This window comes from Amblyomma maculatum, chromosome 4 (genome assembly GCF_055883805.1).
Source record: "Amblyomma maculatum isolate TAMU_Amacu chromosome 4, ASM5588380v1, whole genome shotgun sequence".
NCBI lineage: Eukaryota > Metazoa > Arthropoda > Arachnida > Ixodida > Ixodidae > Amblyomma > Amblyomma maculatum.
The window spans coordinates 49,836,960-49,852,669 of record NC_139347.1 but is presented as its reverse complement, the minus strand read 5'-3'; the positions used below and the strand labels follow the sequence as shown (position 1 = coordinate 49,852,669).

General features: G+C 44.6%; 1 protein-coding gene across 2 annotated transcripts in view; it reads left to right on the top strand.

The window, feature by feature from the left end:
• The window catches only part of LOC146190957 (protein cycle-like), a 37,482-nt gene extending 22,074 nt beyond the window's left edge, over positions 1–15,408 (top strand). For both annotated transcript variants that reach the window (XM_084601361.1, XM_084601362.1), the window contains exons 6-10: positions 563–754; positions 3,204–3,400; positions 5,039–5,261; positions 11,346–11,685; positions 13,362–15,408. In XM_084601361.1, the coding sequence (XP_084457487.1) occupies positions 563–754; positions 3,204–3,400; positions 5,039–5,261; positions 11,346–11,685; positions 13,362–13,420 (1,011 nt within the window). In that variant the 3' untranslated portion in view covers positions 13,421–15,408. The remainder of the gene's footprint in view (positions 1–562; positions 755–3,203; positions 3,401–5,038; positions 5,262–11,345; positions 11,686–13,361) is intronic.
• Positions 15,409–15,710: the final 302 nt, after the last annotated feature.

The following is a 15,710-nucleotide window of genomic DNA, read 5'->3' as shown; positions in this document are numbered from 1 at the left end:
CCGTTACAATGAGACAAGGGATTCATGTGTATTCTCACAAAGTGTAATTGGAGTTTCCGCAGATGGCCTATCTGTCGTGGCCCTTGTCATTACTGGCGCTGTGTGTGTGATACGCAGGAAACTACCGTAAATTTTGAAAAGTGTTGCTGCTGCATTTCGATCTTTCGCTTAATGAATATAGTGTAGTGTAACTTGCCTTTGTCTGTCTGCAGCATTCACAGCTTTCTAACTAGCAGCATAGAGTAACAGGGTTTGTACATTGAGAAGAAAGCCTGAGGAAGACTGATGGTCCTAGTTATAGTGGTGGATCTTGTACCGTGTGTTGGTGGTGCGGCTGCTACCGCTTCCCTTCTTCACACAAATTCAGGCTAAAATTTTCTTGGCAGTGAGAGCATCTTTTGTGTCCAAATGAATGCCAGGAGACCAAGACAAAGCCAGATCATCAAGTTTTGCCAAGAAAAACCTGGGTGGAGTTCCCTTCACTTGAGCGCTATTTGGTTCGTGGGTGGGATCAGCTAATTTCGCCACTTGCACCCTGACAGCAGTTGCTTCTTTGTTACAGATTGAAATGATTGGCCACTCCATCTTCACGTTCCTGCACTCGGCCGATGTGCAGACTGTGCACGACTGCTTCGAATCACTGGTCCGGGGCCCCATGCAGCGCCGTGGCGACTGGTTCAGTTCGGAGCGCTGTTCCTTTTTCTGCCGCATCCGAGAGCGGAGCCAGCCTCGCTCTGAGGTGCTCACTTACCAGGTGAGTCCTATGCTGTGCTATGTGCGGCTGCTTCTGACACCAGAGGGATGCGGACTGAAATCACATTTATTACAAAAAAAAAAAGCATGTTTTAATATTTTGTTGTTTAGGATTGTACATGTAATAAAGAAACTTCTCACCAAGTTTGGTTGTCATCGGGGCAGTAGAAAAAATAAAATTAATTTTTTTGTGAGATGGAGTGGGGGGGGCACTCGTCACTGAAAGCGCCTATGAATATTGATTTCAAGACCCTCGGATCCCCAGCCGAGCGGTTTAACCAACTGAGCCACGCTTGAGACTGTGAATAACGCATCTTAATTTTCCGTCTCTAGCGTGAGGATGATAGTAGTGATGATGATAGGCTAGTCAGCAGCGTATCTCGGGTGAGCGTGTACTCAGCAAGAGCGCTCACTCAGGCCTCTCCTTTCATGTGAGAGGGTGACATTAGAATCAGCCTGCCATGAGATTTGAATTCACGTTACCCCTATGCCACAGGCAGGAGCTGCCAGTTTCGGGTCACTCCTTTCATATGGGTGGGTGATATCAGAATCAGCCTGCCAGAACCATTTGCATTCTCGTTACCCCTACGACACATAGGCACATCCATACGGCTTGGTTGAAGCGTGACTTCGCATCATACCATTAAAGGACGAGCTTAAGTGTCCCCAATAATGTAGCACCTTATACTGATAGGGCATAACGGGGGAATAATGTAGCAGGCAAAAGAAGCTTCCGCCGTTGCTTTCGCAATTTAACTAGGGTTAACCAGAGCTAAACCACATTTTCATGCCTTTTTTTTTTTGTTTTTGTTTATGCCTTTATAGATTTGTTCAATTAGCTTTTTTTGCATTAGGTCAGGTGACGGAGAATTGTGTGAACACCTCATTTACCTATTTGACTCCCTCTTTTGGCTGCCACAGGAACTGGTTTGAGCAGTGCCTAATGCTGGTTCCTGTTGATGAAACGGTGCGTAGGTGGAACCAGCCTTATGCCAGTCAAAGTGGGAAGTGGTGGCGCCTTTGACACATCAGCATCATCTCGCAATGATTGAGAATAGTTAACAAAAACGTATCCTAAATATAAATACACTACTTGTGGCATAGACTAGAATGGCATTACGGTAAAGCAGTGTTGTATATCTTTAGTAATGGCAGCGGCAGTATTGATGCTTTGCATTTTCTCTGCTGCTGTGGCAGCTCATTGGCTCCTTCCATTGTTGGTTGCCATGTCCAACGTCAGTGGAGGAGAAATAGAAAGGTTGTGTGCTGTGCGGCATCGCATTTCAAGAACCCGAGGTAATTAATCCAGAGGCCTTCACCGCGGGCTCCCTCGCAGCCCGAGTACCTTGTTAAAATCGTGCAATCCTCCATCCACAAGCAGTTGCACCTGTTGTTCAAATTATGCTTGGCAGAAAAAGAAATTGGAGGAAAAATTAGAGTGAATGAGCATGTTAGAAGCATTGTTGAGGTGGTAATTGCATGCAGCGGCTTGCCTCACTACTGTCATTGGCCATCACAGGTCAAGAAAGTGGTTGTTATTCTAACAGTTTATCATCTAAGAGTTTAGAACAAGAAAATCTGATATACCATAAAATTCTGAGCAAGCGCCTCCTCTAACTTCACTGCTAACTTCACTTTTCCACACTGTTCCTAGAAAGCCCCCCCCCCTGCGCCGCACCTCCCCGCTCCCTACTCTTGGCATGCACCTCACCCAGGCCCTATCCAATCGCAGAATCCAATCCAATCTCAACTCTCAGAAACATCACAGGCAAAAAAAAAAGCCCTGAGGTTTGTGTAGAGAAATCACTGACGACTGGCTCGGATAACCACTGCAAGTGAGATATCCGATGCGTGCAATCCAAAGAGCAGATGGCCTTGTCTAGGCGGGAGTTGGTGACGAAATGAAAAAGACAATCGCTAACATGTTTAAACAGCACACTGAGTGAAAACGTCAGCAGTTGGTGCTGATCAGGCATCGATGGTGGCAGTGCAACGAGAACACTGCATAGCAGCTCGCCAATGTCTTAAATTTCAGTCTCATTTCGCAGAAGCACTCTCCTCAACTTTCTGGTAATTTCGGCATGTGAGAGGGGGGAGTGCTTGCTTGGAATTTTATGGTGATCCCAATATTCATGGGAAATGTGGTTTCTTCATTTGAGTTATTTAATCATAGTGAATCAGATGGGGGGTATGACTCACATATAAATGAGTCATGGAGTGTCCAGATGCAATGTCAGTATGAAGGGCTCTTCCTGTAATCATTCCTCACTTGCCAAGTAGACACACTTCTTTTCAGCCTAGCTACTCTTTGCCACAGTTAACCGTATCTGTGTGTGCATGCGTGCAAGTTCAAACTTTTACTCTCGGAGTTGTTCCACCTGAGCTAGCCCAGTTTTTCCCTTGAGTAGATATTAAATGATGCATTATTGTTATTATTATGCAATGTGCAGGTCATTCAGGTGGTGGGCCACCTGACTGGACCGGCCTCGGACAAAACTGAGGGTCCGGGTCCAAACTGCCTCTTCAAGACATTCGTTCGGCTGGTCAACACCAACCCATACAAGGAGCTTTCACTGCGAGAGGCCTGCCAAGACGAGTATGTGACGCGGCACAAGCTCGATGGCACCATAATTTTTGCGGACCACAGGTGAGAAGCACTATAGTCCTGTGCTTTAGCATCTCCCGGCACATAATTCATTTCAGCATTCTGTTCATTGCACCTCCTTCCTATTCAGCTACTCATCCTGATCAAAACTTGCATTTTATCTTAACCGATACCCTGGTCCCGTTAACATTGAAGGCATTAACAGAATACCACAACACACAACAAGATAATATGAAAAACGTTACAGGCCCCCCACCGTGTCCGCAAGAGTGAACTGTGCGAAGGAAAATGCAGAGAGCCAAGAGCTGAATCCTCCTTTCAGCAGCATGGCTTCCATATCGTATACTCATTCGGCAGCCCAAAAGGATGTGCATTGCTGGTGCAGTTGATGTATAAAACAGCACAATCAGGCTCGATCAGCGTATTAAGGCCACCACTGCAAAACATTGTCAACTAAGTGACAACCAGTCGATTCCGCAGCCATGGCAAGGTAGCAGGAACTGTCGCTGAGTGTCAAGCCCATGGTGCATGCATGTTTGTGCATTGTACAGTTGCACTCACTGTGACGTGTAACGAACTAGCAGCGACTGCTCTGCAGCTAGTGCCTCGTCAGGTTTCAATACAGAAATGTCTACACACTGTTACAAGCTAGGTGCATAGGTCTTGTTCATCACCAACATTCCATTAGACTGTGACCAAAGCTATGACCGCGTCATTGCTTGTTGCAAATCATAGTGAATGGAACTGTGCATGTACTATAGGGTGGCGAGGATGACTCCTGTATATATTTTTTTTTTTTCCTGCTGTGCATTTTCGTTATTGCTTTTGCTTCAGTATCATGGCCATATTGCAGTCAAGTTTACGAAAAGTGATACAAGTACAGCAGTTAAAAAAAAACAAAAAAGAAGAAGAAAAGTAGTTAAGGGACCAACTCGATGGAACACACAATACACATTCTTGTTTGCACCACTGACATTCTCGCAGCTATGCATGTCTTGGTGTGTCTGCTACTGTCTAAGTGGTGACCACATTTCATTGTAGGTGATGTGAGGAAATATTATGGAGTAAAGTAACCCAGGTGACTGTATTCAGTCTGGGGTGGTCCTCTGCTCCGTGCTGTTTTGCAGTGCAGATATTGCTGAAAAAAGGACAGCTTTGGTTTTTGAGTGATTGATTAATAATAATTAGGGGTAATTGGAGGCATGTTGGAGGGGCCTTTGCCCTGCAGTGGGTATAGTGAGGATCATGATGATTAATAATGAATTTTCAGGTGACCATGATTATAACTTACGAAGTGTTCAGTTTCCTAGTTTTACAAGGTCGCCTCCATCAGTGCCAATAAAAGGCTGGTGTCATAGGTGTAAATTACGTAATTGGACTAAGCATATATGTGTTTACCGTGTTTACTGAGCCTGAACTGATAGCTGTGCATCAGGTGTCATTTCAAGCCATTTTAATTCAAAGTGTAATAAACTTTATGCGTGGAAGTGGAAGCTCAGAAGTTAATATTTAGCAGGTTGTAAGGCATTACAGAGGCCACTTAATGCAAGCAGATCAGCCTCACATTACTCTGGTTACTTTGTGCCTTATCGCTTGTGAGCTCTGGCTGGTGTCTTGGCACCTGTAGTGATCGGTTCCGTGTTGCCCGCTCCTGACCCCCCTCCTTACCTCTGTGTGCAGGCTGTCTACTCTAACGGGTCACCTCCCCCACGAGGTGTTGGGAGTCTCAGCCCACAAGTACCTGCACCCAAGTGACATGGCCATCGCCATGTTTGCACAGAAACAAATGTTTGCCAGCAACTCAGGGAAAGGTGTTGTTGTGTATCGTCTGAGGACTCGTGACGATTCGTTTATTTTCCTCCGTTCTTCGGGATACCTGCAGTACGACCAGGCCACCATGCAGGCAAGTGCGGCAGCTTCGTGTAGTGTCAGTGCACAAGTTCTGACTGCAGTTGGGTTTGTACTTATCTCCTGTATACATTAGGTTTTTCGTGCTGTTTGTCCATGTATTTATTTATTTATTTTTCATGCTGGGTTATTGTGAGTTGACTGTGTTGAACCTTTGAACACAGAATGCACTTCATGGAAGTGCATAAAAAATTTGTTCTTGCACTTAACAAATGAGCTAGTTGGTATGATGAACCGAACTTTAAATGTCCAGGTATAGAGATAAAGGATAGCAGAATTGGATGATGCAAATGCTGCTTGCAACTAGGTTTATTTAGCTTTTCCGGTGACTAGCCCACCTGCACAGTTCAAGAGGAAAAACTGCTTCCAAATGTCGAATAAAGCTGTTCTCTCCACTATGTCAGCTCTCACAACTTTGCAGACTGCAGCTAAACCTCGATGTAACAAAGTTGGTAAAATCTGCAGTCTACTTCGCATATAATTGAAATTTTGCAACATCGATATTTGTCGTCTAGCATATGGAGAATCCTCTAAAACATTTCACAGACTGTTTAGAGGGAAAGCCTTTAATTAAGCTGAAATTGGACATTACGTTAAGGACTGGGATGAGGTGCCAGTATAGCATCGGTTGCAGCATCATTGTCACCCTGGAACACAGGCAGAAACCAAATTGGCACTGTGACAGCCACAACAGCTAGCGGGTAGGATTGGTGGCCATGGCAGCGGCTGCCTGTTCTCTGTTTCGTGTGTGTGTGTGTGTGTGTGTGTGTGTGTGTGTGTGTGTGTGTGTGTGTGTGTGTGTGTGTGTGTGTGTTTGTGTGTTTGTGTTTGTTTGTTTGTTTGTTTGTTTCACGTGACTTGTAACTAAAAACTTGTTAATCGGACCCCCACTAATTTGTCAGACGGACGCCAGAGTCTCACACCGAAAGCTAAGTCCAAGTATAACCGGTACAGAAAGTGATTGTCAAAATAGTACTCAAACCTGAATTGCAGGCTGTAGGGTCGGCCGTGCATCAGTGACATGCGCACAACGGCATGGTGATGAAAAATGGGCGGCCTAGTATCACAATGCCTTTACGTGGTGATATCTTGACTAGACGAGCCCAAGAAATAATTTATTTGCCTCTCAAACTGCACAACAATTTTCGGTTAACGCATTTGCAGTTTGCCTAAACTTCAAGCTGTAGGCAGCCCTGTACAGACTTGTTCTGAGCTCACTTTTGTCTCTGAAACGACAGACACCAAGCTAAGCAACGTGTGTCTGCGATGCACTTGAAATTTGCCGAGTACCGGCGGTACCAGGCTCACTTGACCACACGTTGCCAGAGTTATCGGTGCACTTTTGGTCAGTTATTTGCACTGTGTGCCACCTTCTGTTATGTAGTGTCGTAACACATCAGCATGTGAAGCTGGAGATCATGCCTGAAGTGACTTTATTCATGCCACAGACGCCGCGCCATTTCAGGACTGTGAACAGCTCTCCCTCTACGACAGAGTGAGAAAGTGTGATTTGTCACCTTGGATACGCACGCGCTCTGCCTTGGAAAAAGGGATGCTTAGATTCGCATGCAAATTTCTTTTTCAAAAATAAGAAAACAAAAATTCCTTGCAAGATGTGAAGGGGGGAGGGGTTAGAAAAGGGGGGGGAAGGGGGGTTTAGGTTTGCAAAAATATGGTGATTTAAGTTTCACTTTTATCAACTTCGCACTGTTTGTGCCAGCTTGTGGCAACTCTGGCTATCGGTTGCGCATTGCTGCTCTAGAAGCATGCACTCGCCTAGTGTCATTTAGTTCTTTATGCGTTGAAGCCACCTCAAACGTGACTCAAAGCTGCCTCTGGGGTGGTGACTGGCACTATACCGCGTCACATCACAAAGAATGCTGGGGAGCCCTTACCATTGTGCTCACTTCTGCTTTGATGCTCCCAACAGTGTGAAAACTAAATTGTCCGTTCCTTTTTTCTGGAAAGAAGGCTACCATTGCCCATCCTTTCACCAAAGAAATTAATTGTAATGCAAGTGGTTCTTTTCGGTCTGCTTACGAACTTAAGAATAATATGTACTTATTTCCAGTCCTTAGAAGTTCGAGTGAACAAGCTTTTACTGCATACTGGAAGAATCACTTATTCATGCAGTGAAAATTAAGTAGTTTTGCATAATGCTGTTGCACTGTCTTACACAAGGAAGGAAATCTGAGAGGACGCCATGACATCTGTTTCCGTGAAGTCGACTCTAGCATAGAATTATATCGCATGGGGCAGCTCGCTCTTCTCTTTTGCCTCTCCATTGCCCGCACGATTGCTTCTTGCGTGCTGGCTTACATGCTGCCCTTAAACAGTAGCACTGTTGCTACTACAGTGAAACCTCGTTATAATGAACAGTTTAAAAAATTGGAAAATAGTTCGCTCTATCCATAATTCGTAATATAAAATTTCATAGAAAATACATGCAAGAGCAGCAAAATTCAATCAGAGAAGGCACAGCAACTCGGAGGGTGCCTACTTGGGTCACGTCCATTTATTTACGCGCGAAGAACTGCGTTAACGCGGCCTGCTTTTTTGTCGCGTTTTGTATCACTCCCTGTTCCACAGTTTGCAAACACTCAACAAGGGCAAACCCACTGCTCTCAATAGCACTGCAGTGGCGGCGCAGTAAATCCAATGCAGCAAGCGCTTCTTGTGAAGTTGGAATGTTCTCATCGTCTGCAGGGGCAGCCTGAGCTTCGTCTGCGGGATGTTCAGAAACTTCCACAGTGATTTCGGCGTCCGTCAGTACAGCCGTGGTCGCCGCAATGTCGTCGCCACCTACAAAGTCCTCTACAGTCATTGTTGCGGGCATGTCACTAACAGAACGCGAAAAATCGTTCCAGGCTCATCGAGCTCGCAGAGCTCTGCTTTTGCTTCGTCGGTATCGTCCCCATCGTCATTTCATGCACGGGCCTTTGCTGGAACAAAACCTGCATGCCGAAAGCAGTTGTCAATCGTTTCGCCTTTCACACTGTCCCATGCCGCTTTAATGCTCCCAGCAAGTTGATCTTCAAGTCCTGCTTCACGAGAAGAGTGTCGATCAGTCTCCTCTTGTAAACTGCCTTGAAGGCCCTGATTTTATCTTGAGCGTGGTCTTTAACGTCAGTGCTGCTCTTTTTTTCACGTTCACCGCCATCACAGAACTATGCACACCCGCGCACCACACTCTACACGACGACCGACGCAGCCTCCGCCGAGCGCTACGACAGCCATGCCGCGACGCCGCTGCTAACACTAAAACCAAAAAACGCGAAAGGCGCAAAAATGAAAAAGGCAAAAGCAACATTCGATCGCGCCGCTGCCGCTGCTGCTGAAGCGGTGCTGTCAGCAATTGTGAGATGCAAACAGGCGCGCGGAGGTGATCTCGGAGGCCATAGATTTCCTTGGCTTTCAACTCCCAATGCCGTCGTGGCATCTGTGGCGCTGTCTGCGCCTGCGAGGTAGTCCTGAACGTTTGCTGCGCCGCACAACACATATGTAGTCCAACGAAGCCTGCCTCCTACGTCGCGAAGTTCGTAATATCCGTTCGCGTTCGCTATGGGGAATTAAAAATACATGTGTTTGACAAAAATATTTTGGAAGAGTTCGATATATTCGATAATTCATTATATGCGTGTTCGTTATATCGAGGTTTGACTGTATTTGGGTCTTAAGTGGGCTCAGGAATGACATGCGACTTCCAAAACGCTTTTTGCGGTGCATCTGGGATACATGGGGCCTCTCATCAAATTGCGTTTCTCCACGGCCTTGCAGGATCTTTGTCTAAGAATGTTCAGAATGATGTTTAAGGCAGTAAAATGCCACACTGTACGTTCATATCACTCCTGAGCTTTCCTGAAGCACCTGATTACAGTAGAACTAGTTTGTAGTAAAGTCACTCGGAACTGGCGAAAATCCTTAGTATCGTATAAACCGTATTATAGGTCGAATGGGAATATAGTTCAATGCCCTTACCTTGAAGAGCAAAAAGAATTAAAAAAGAAAAAAAATGGAGAAGCACATATATTAACAACATTGGCTGTGTCCCTGCATCACTGGAGCTACGGATCTCACTTCCAAACTTTCAGCAGCGTTGTCAGAAAACTACTCTTTACTGCTCGACACCTCCCAGAGTGTGTAATCTAGTTCCATCAAGCGTGTTGCTTACGCAGCATTTCTTGAAAGGTTGCATGCAAACAGCTGACCATGTCCACGGCACCGCACACTCTTTTCTGAAATGCCATACTGTCGCTGAGAGAGCGACCATGTTGCCTCTTTTTCTGTAAAGCCACTGTAAACTGCCTCCACATGGCATTATTCATTGCTAAAGAGGCATTTTGTACTCTCATAGGTCGAACGAAAGAGCGCACGCGGTGTTTGGGATGAAAAAAAAAAGGCAACAACTGCAGGATGTCGATACTGCTGTCCGTTTATGATTGGATTCACGAGCAGGCCAGACTGTGCCTCAGATTCTGTTAAACCGCTGTATAAGACAGAAGGCGACATTAGCGTGATTCTTTTTTTTTTTTTTTAGAAAAAAAGAAACAACATATTTCAGTTCATACAGTATATCAGGGTCTTTACTATATCAGTTGTCGAGTGTGACATGACCTTGAAGATGCTGTCCGGTAATTAAATGACTACTTTCTAAACACGTCTTGCTGCTTTATGAAACAAAAAAACTGAAATACCTTTTTTTTTTTTTTTAGTTGTAGGATTTTTTGCTTATGTCTTGAAGTATCTCTGTAGTATGAATGCAGTGTGGCTGCAAATACAACTGAGTTTGATTTCATGTGGAAACCAAGTCCTGGCATAAACATGGCATCATCTCCCACTGTGCGTGACAGTCTAGTGTGGTAAAACCGCACTCTCTATGCCTCCCCTTCTTTCTACCGCTGCCCCGTGCTTCGCGCTACACAATGCTGAGAATATTTCCCCTTTCTTCCTCTCCCTACTTCTCATTGCACATTTACTCATCTATTTCTTCAACACACTGCACTGCCTTCTATCCTTGTTCGTTGCCAGCTTTACATATTTTATTTTATTTTTTTGTACGCACCACATGCTTTTCCTCAAGTCTCTGAGGCCCACTTATAGTTGGCTTCTTCTCAGATCTCGTGAGCCTGGTGGTAAAGCCAATTTATAATTTTGGCTCACGATCCTAGGTAACGTGCATACGGCGATGTCATTTCGTGAGAAGTATGTCACCAAGGCCAGGCGCACTTTATTATAACCATAACCGATTTTTATCAAAAATGTTTTTATTATAAAGGAGAAATAACATACAGTCGTCTATAGAAGACAGACTGGGACTTCAGTTACACTTTACTATGTCAAAGTTTTTACTTTATCCAAGTTTATTATAGCAGTGTTGTACTGTATCCTTTCTCCAATGGTATAATTTTTAAGTTCTGGAGAAGACTCATTGAGGAAGTGCTTAGCCTATGCTGCTGCCCAGCACTGTAACAAACTTTTTTTTGTGGTGGCTAAAATTTTAGCAGTCTTTGAGAAAAACAGTGCAGGTTGCCAGTATTGCATTGCCCTTCTCCAATCCTGCTTTACACTACAACCTCTGTGTGATCGTGCTTCATACGAATGTGTAAAATTCTCTGTCCAGAGTGCTTTATGTCCTGTGCGGATAATTTTCATTGTTTCAAACTCTCGCTGTATTATGGGGATGGTACGAATCTGTTCGCCTCAGCGGCATTCTTAAGCCCTTAAGTACTGCCCTTACAGTAACAGTGCCGGGATGGCCAGCAGTGCAGTGCGCATCATGACTTAATGATCACCATTGTTACCACTGTGGTGGGATGTTTGGCCGCGGTTAAATCCCGTCAGCGGTTAATAAGCCTGTATGAGTGTGTATTCTTTGTTTAGAGCATATTTTCTTTGTTCCTGCAAACCGGTTTTGTTTTTGTTTTTTTTTTTTTTCTTTTTTGATGATATACAAAATAAACAACTGTACCAGCAACGTTTCTGGAAATCGGTGTTAACTGTGTTAATAAAATGGTTTAATGCAGCTTATTCTCGTGAATGATGCCTCTTGTATTGTTGTTGTTTTTTTTTTTTTGCACAGATGGACCACTTTGTGTGCATTAACACGCTGATGACGGAGGAAGACGGCCAGCGGGAACTGCAGACGTTCTTCGAGCGCTTCTCACCGCACATCACGGCCATGTCGGTGCAGGAACTGGGCGAGTTCTTTGCCTCATATGCAGCGCGCCGCACAGCCAAGCTGGCAGGGTTCACGGAAGGCAAGCAGGACGCCCTGTCCCTCTCTCGCCTAGTGGAGCCTAACTTGTATCTGGGCTCCGACTGCCTCGTCAAGATCAAGCGAGAGCCCCACGACCTGCAGGGGGACGCTCTCATCCATGGGCCAGAGGCAGCCCACGGTTGGCACATGGCAAACAGTCAAGGTGGGTGCAATCTGCACTTCGTTGGAGGGATACGTGCTCCTGCACTCTGTTGCAGAGCTGGGCATTTGAGCAGAGAACACAGCTAGGCTAGACTTTAAGGGTGGACTCTGAGTAGCCGAAAATCGCGGAACAAATCGACTTTTCGAAAATGACATTTCCAAATTTTACATCCCGTCTCCTACATACTTACTGAAATCTCGTCTTTGCTTGTTTTTCTCGTTTTCTCAGAACACAAAAATTTTGACTTTTTTCTAGTGTACAAGAAGGATAACTTGAAATCTAGAGCAAACAAAGGAATTATTTTTATTGCAGTGTGCTCCTAGGTTAATCAAACTATACAGTGTTGGGAACAGATTTCTCCTTTTTTTTTTTCTTGGTAATTTTCTTGCAGGCATTAATTAAAATTCTTCATCAATCGCTTTTCCCCACGTCGAACATAACAGGTTGTAAAACGATGAACATTGCCTCGATCAAAAAAGGAGCTCCTACGTTGTGTTCCCTATGCTCTGTACTATCTAGCCATATGTTAATAATAGTTGTCTGATGAGTTTTTTTTTTCTCTTTGTCATTTATATAAAAGAAAAGAAATGAAATTGTAAATATTTTAAGAACTAATTGACACATCGGAAAAGTGATTGCTTATTTGAAATCAGCATAAAGGAACTGATCAAAAGTATGCATTTTCATTACACAGAGCTTAAAAATAAGTTGTTCCAAGAGCCTTGTCGCCTCTTAAGCGACAATGGATCTACTGCAGAGGGTGCATGCCACACGTTTGGTTTGCTAGGATTGTGGAAAAAAAGCAGGTGTATACTAGCCTCATGAACTTGCTTGCATCAGTGACAGTTCTGTTTACGACGCAAATAGAATGTCACTTGTATGTACGCTGCACAAATCATTATTCTTGTTGCTGCTGCTTCCTAGTAGAGCGATTACTGTCTAAGTGCCAAGTGCTTCATATTCCATCTTCATACATATAATATGTAATCATTATTAGAGTGCTAAAACTTGTGCCCTTTTGTACATACCGCATGCCAGGCACACAGGGAGATTAATTTTTAGTAGTAGTCAGTTTGTGACAATTTGAGCGCGTATATCAGTTCAGCATGAGAGGACTCGAATTGTGCACCACTGTTTCTGATTAACAGCATTGGTGCTTCTGGCCACGGTCCCAAATAAGTGATCGGCAGTGAAAGAAGAAATTTTCAGTGGCAGTTTATTCAGTTTGGCTGCATTTGTTTTGTTAGCCTCATAAAACTCCACAGGGCCAGGGAACCTGGGTTTGATCCCAGCTGCAGCGGCCACATTTCGATGGAGGCAAAATGCAAGGTGCCGGTGTACTGTGCGATTTCGGTGCATATGAATAACACCAGGTGGTCAGAATTATATGGAGGGAGGCCTCCACAGCAGCATCTCTCATAGCCTGAGGAGTCAAACCCAACTATAAACCAAAACCACGAATTGCAAGTGGATATGCATCAAACTGTTTCCCACGAGGCTTGACTTGACAAATCAGGTTAACAATCCTGACACGGCCCAGTTGCGTGCAGTACAGCATGTGGCATCTGGGCAAAATGAAATTCTTCCTCTTGAGCAGTTCTCGAGTGTTGTAAGTGCTTTCTATGAGAGCACAGATTGGGATGTAACACTGTGGTTCTGTCCTCTCTCCTCTCCAGGATCGAGTTTCCAAGGGTCAGAACGACAAGACGACAGCTACGAGTCGGAAGACACATAGTGACCCATGACAACATGTGCTGCTGCTGCTTTACAGACTCATCGCATATCGGAGAACACTCTGTGAGAGTATCGTAGGCCATCCTAGTGCCAGTGCTTGTGTACAGGTGGACAGAAGAACCTGTGGCCAGTGCAATACAGTGGGCAGTGCAGTCTGGTCTGTGGTAGGGACCAAAGCAACAAGGCTGCTGCTGCCGCTGCTGCTGCTTCTCCTCCTCTCCTTCCTCCTCCCCCTCCTTCAGGAGGCGGCCGGCACACAGACACTTGTTTGAGGCTGTGCTCTTGTGCCTCTTGTTGTTGCCTCTTGAGGCTCACGTGTACTTTAAGGACGGGAGCCTCGGGACTAGGACCACTGGGGCAGTAGTTTGTTGCATTGTGAGATCTTTAATTATACTTTGCTGTTCTTGTTCGCATTTCTTGGGACTTTTTGTTTTTGTGCAATGTTGAGCATCCCACTTCTTTATTATTTTTCAAGGTGAATCTGTTTCTGCACAAACAGAAGAATTGTTTGTCCAAAGTAATGTGCGAAACTCCCTGTTTTGTGGTGCAAAACATTCTAGTCTTTCTCACATGCTTCACATGTTCTGTTTTTCGTTTTACCCCCACTACCCATCGCCTCCATCATGATGGCAGTGTCAAGTGCAGTCCTTAAATGAAAGCCTTGAAGGAGCTATTTTCATATTGTCTTGTTGGGAAGATAACACTTACTATATAAATATAAATATATATATATATGTATACACACAACACACGCATGCGCACGCACACACACATAAATATATATATACATATATATATATATATATACATACACATTCACACCTACATAATATACTACCAGTGCTCAATGATTCGCGTTGTAGTCTTTGAACATAGTTTTAGATTGGACAAAGCTCAAACCAGCCTGTGGTTGCATTTACCAAGGATCTCTGGCTTTGGTGTTAGAAGTGTTTGGCATTGTGTGACCAATGAATTAGCAGAGGCGAGCAATGCATAATCTACAGTGATATCAGAATGGCTGAACTGTGGCCCAGCTGCGGGGCCTTTGGTGTTGCCAGTTTGAAACCGGGACCTAGTGCAAATCCTCAGCGTTCATCCGCTTAGCCTCTCTCCTTCTACCCCCGTTTCCCCTTCCGGTTCAGTTCATGTGTACAAAACGGGCATGCATGACAACATATTTAATATTCATGTCTACAGTGCAATCGACGAATGTTTGTAAATGTGCTTATGCATGTGATCCTGCACTTTTCGTGGTGGTGAACAGCTCTTGTGTTCGACGTCTTCTCATCCAGTAGAGCCACTGGAAGTTTGTTTTCCGTTAGGCTTGTTTACTTCTTTTGTTAGTCAGTGGAGGGCAGTTGTTAGTTAAGAGGCCTCTCCTACAGAGGGGCTGCAGTGCACGTGGTGAAAAGCTTCTCTCTAGCTTGTTCTTTTTCGAGGCTCAAGCACTGCTGAGCATTGCTGGAGCCTCTGCGGCACAATCGTTACTTGCGGAGCACCAGAACTCTTCGCTTTTGAAGAAAAGAAAATGCGGCTATTTTTACTAGTGTTTTTTGAGGCGGGATAGTTGTAGCCAAGATATCAAAGGGCAGTTTATCACTGTTCATTGCTGAGCTGCTCCACTGAATTGTTAACTACTAGCACACTTTAACAGAGAGGGCCCCGTTGAAGCCTAAACGAGCCGAGGGAGGTTTGGAGCCGTAGATTGATGGTTGTTTTACAAGAAGTAGTTCACATCGGAGGGGTACTATCTCTGGAGCTTCTACAAAACACTGTTACCTTTGCGGCTTCTAATTTTTAAACATGTTGATGTTTCGAATTTTCTTAAATGAAGTATTCATATTGCACTTGTAACATATTTGTATGACTTTTTGCAGCATGCCTGTCTAGTTGTAAGGCACAAGTTGTTACCTGGCTCAAGTTTTCTTGTAAAGTCTAGTTGAAAGCATGTGAAATGTGTATAAAATGCCTTGTGATATATGACAGCCATTGTGTGTAGTTCAAATGAAACATTTGGGGTGTCAAGTTCTGAATTATTTCTGCTGAATACAGGTTGTATTCAAGGGCCTGCTCTTTGCATGCTACGCCACCCCACTTTCTTTTCTGACAAGTACAATTAGCTTCTTTTTTTTTTTTTTCCATACTTTTTTTACATGCTGGAAATGCCGGGGCCATGATGATGTAGGGTGTCTGGAATAGTCCCCGTTAGAAGCTGGTGTCAAGTCTGCGTTAGCTCACAAGTGCTCGCAAACACCGGCACGTCATTCTGGAACTTGCCTGCCCTTGTGGTG